Source organism: Portunus trituberculatus, chromosome 38 (assembly GCF_017591435.1).
Source record: "Portunus trituberculatus isolate SZX2019 chromosome 38, ASM1759143v1, whole genome shotgun sequence".
NCBI classification, from domain to species: domain Eukaryota; kingdom Metazoa; phylum Arthropoda; class Malacostraca; order Decapoda; family Portunidae; genus Portunus; species Portunus trituberculatus.
Window position 1 is genome coordinate 9,640,613 of NC_059292.1, and position 2,500 is coordinate 9,643,112.

Genomic DNA, 2,500 nt, shown 5'->3' on the forward strand with positions numbered 1-2,500 from the left:
GGAAAGGCATCCTGTCTCGTGTGGCTTCGAGGGTTTTACTCAAATCGTGTGTTGTCCGAAGGGTGAAGGTAAGATATTACACGACGCTTCCTTTGCAACGCTTATATTATTAAAGTGTGTGTGTGTGTGTGTGTGTGTGTGTGTGTGTGTGTGTGTGTGTGTGTGTGTGTGTGTGTGTTTCCATGTTATCCTTGCATTACAACGACCTCCTCCTCCACCAGACACCACACCAAGGGAAAAAATAGTGGACATTTCCCCTCCTCAAGGATACGACGCACTGGGTGAGTAAAAATAACTTATCAAACAATGTCTTTCATGTCATTTTGAAATATGGGAACCTATAAAACATGCAAGAAGTGTAAGATCTAGAGGCAGGAATCAGCAATACAATATCCACTATTTTCATCACTTGAAACCTGTAGTGTTCTTCTAACGTTCTACCACGGCATGGTGTCATTGCAACTCACGATTCTTACGCAGACTGCGGGAAAAGTGCGGTTAAGGTCATCCAGGGTTTCGGACCAGGTTTCGGGCTACCAGCCAGTACCGTCTCCTTGATACGCAGTAGGCGAGCTAACGTTCCTCTGGGGTCACTGGCGGATAAGGCTCATGTAACTGTTCCACCCCCAGTGGTTGGGGGTCAGATCTCAGAAAGATCCGCTTGGCCATGGATGGTAAGTATAGAAAATTATAATGGGGAAATTTGATTTGTAACTAGAAAAACGTGGACACACACACACACACACACACACACACACACACACACACACACACACACACACACACACACACACATATATATATATATATATATATATATATATATATATATATATATATATATATATATATATATACTATAACTGTAATCATTCAATTTTCCAGGCATTAATTGGGGAGAGAGACCCAGCTGGTATCAATTGGTTCTGCGGCGGGGCGCTAATTAATGAATACTGGGTCCTCACGGCGCTCCACTGCTTCCACAACAAGTAGGAACTCTACTGCAATACTGTTTTTGCTTATCATCAACGTGCGTGTGGATATAGAGTCACTAAACCCTTCAGGAATAAAAAAACAAACATACACGTAGGAGAGCAACGTAACACCTGAGTTCTGATTTCTTTAGAATTTATGAATTGGCAGAACAAACTCGGTTCCATTCATTGTCTCAACAATTCAATACCTCCATCTATGCACTTGGTACAACTTTCCTAGATAATTATCATTTTCTCTTTTTATAATACACTCAACTGACTGACCCTTCTTATAATCCAAAACTATAATAAAATTGGAAACCTCACATCTCACATTCAGTTAAAACAGCTTCTGTGAAGTTGGGCATTTTGAGTAGTCTGCATCAGTTTTTCACACCTTGTCTTTCTCTTCTACCATTACAGCTCTTATTGTACGTGTGCAGGGACCTTATCCCTCCATGTATGGAGTAAGCGTTATATGTATAAAGAAATTCCACTCCTACCTCTCTTCTAAACATGGTGGAACAAAAAAGAAAAAAAAAATTATTAACTCGCCTCCTGTAACTGTTTTCCTTTATCTTATCTCTCATCGCAGCAATACTGCATATCATCTACCATTTTTTTCTTGCTAACTACTATTTTGATTTTATTAATTGGATGCCTCCCCTCCTCTCAAGGCTTCCCTGCAAGAGAGTATTTACTTTATCTTATCCCTATTCTCTCCACCTCCTTGCTGCAAGAGTTAACTTGTTAATTGGTATTCCCAAATCATTCATTCCTTTTTCTGTTAATCTGAGGAACTCTCTGCATGTTTCTGCATTTCCAAATGTCTTATGTCTTAAAGTTTTTAAGACATTCATCTTGTAGATCTTCATTATCGTTTTCTATCTGTTTGGGACTGGTGCCTCAGTGGATCTTTTTTATATATTTTATATTACCCTAACCTGTGGCCGTTTTGCATTAACAAAGAAGGCGCAGCAGTGAAATATTCTTGAAATTAAGCGGTCTGTTGTCATTGCCTTCACAGAAAGGCCGATGTGGTGCGTCTTGGAGAGCACGACTATAGCACAGACAGTGATGGGGCTAACCCCATAGACATTCCAGTGGCGGAGCGGGTACTGTATCCAGACTACATATATCCACATGGGTACCATGACCTGGCCCTGCTCAAGCTGGAAAGCAAAGTTACACTTCAGGTGAGGCTTGACCTCCATTATTCTTTCTTTATCTATTAAGACAAGATTTTCTCTAATGCGCCTTATGAGAGCATAAGAATGACGACCATTTTTTTTTTCTTTTCCTTGTGCAGACATTCATCTCACCAGTGTGTCTGCCTTGGGGCAGCAAGAGCGAGGAGAATATCGTGAACAGCCAAGCAACAGTCACTGGTTGGGGATTCACCTTATTCGGTAAGTGAATTCTGATTTATTCATGATCGTTGAATTAATAATAGACACACTGTATATCTTCTTATGTTTTTATATTAAGACGTCTTCATCAAATAATACTTAATCGTTATTTTTAAG

General features: G+C 40.0%; 1 protein-coding gene across 4 annotated transcripts in view; it reads left to right on the forward strand.

The window, feature by feature from the left end:
• Positions 1-2,500, forward strand: part of LOC123514807 (venom protease-like) — a 5,904-nt gene that overhangs the window by 2,068 nt on the left and 1,336 nt on the right. For all 4 annotated transcript variants that reach the window (XR_006677705.1, XM_045272998.1, XM_045273000.1 and 1 more), the window contains exons 2-7: positions 1-68; positions 222-281; positions 481-674; positions 886-989; positions 2,002-2,170; positions 2,284-2,383. The exon at positions 1-68 is cut by the window's left edge and continues 103 nt beyond it. Coding sequence is in view for 3 of the 4 variants with exons in the window: in XM_045272998.1 (XP_045128933.1) it covers positions 1-68; positions 222-281; positions 481-674; positions 886-989; positions 2,002-2,170; positions 2,284-2,383 (695 nt within the window). In the remaining variant the exon portion in view is untranslated. The remainder of the gene's footprint in view (positions 69-221; positions 282-480; positions 675-885; positions 990-2,001; positions 2,171-2,283; positions 2,384-2,500) is intronic.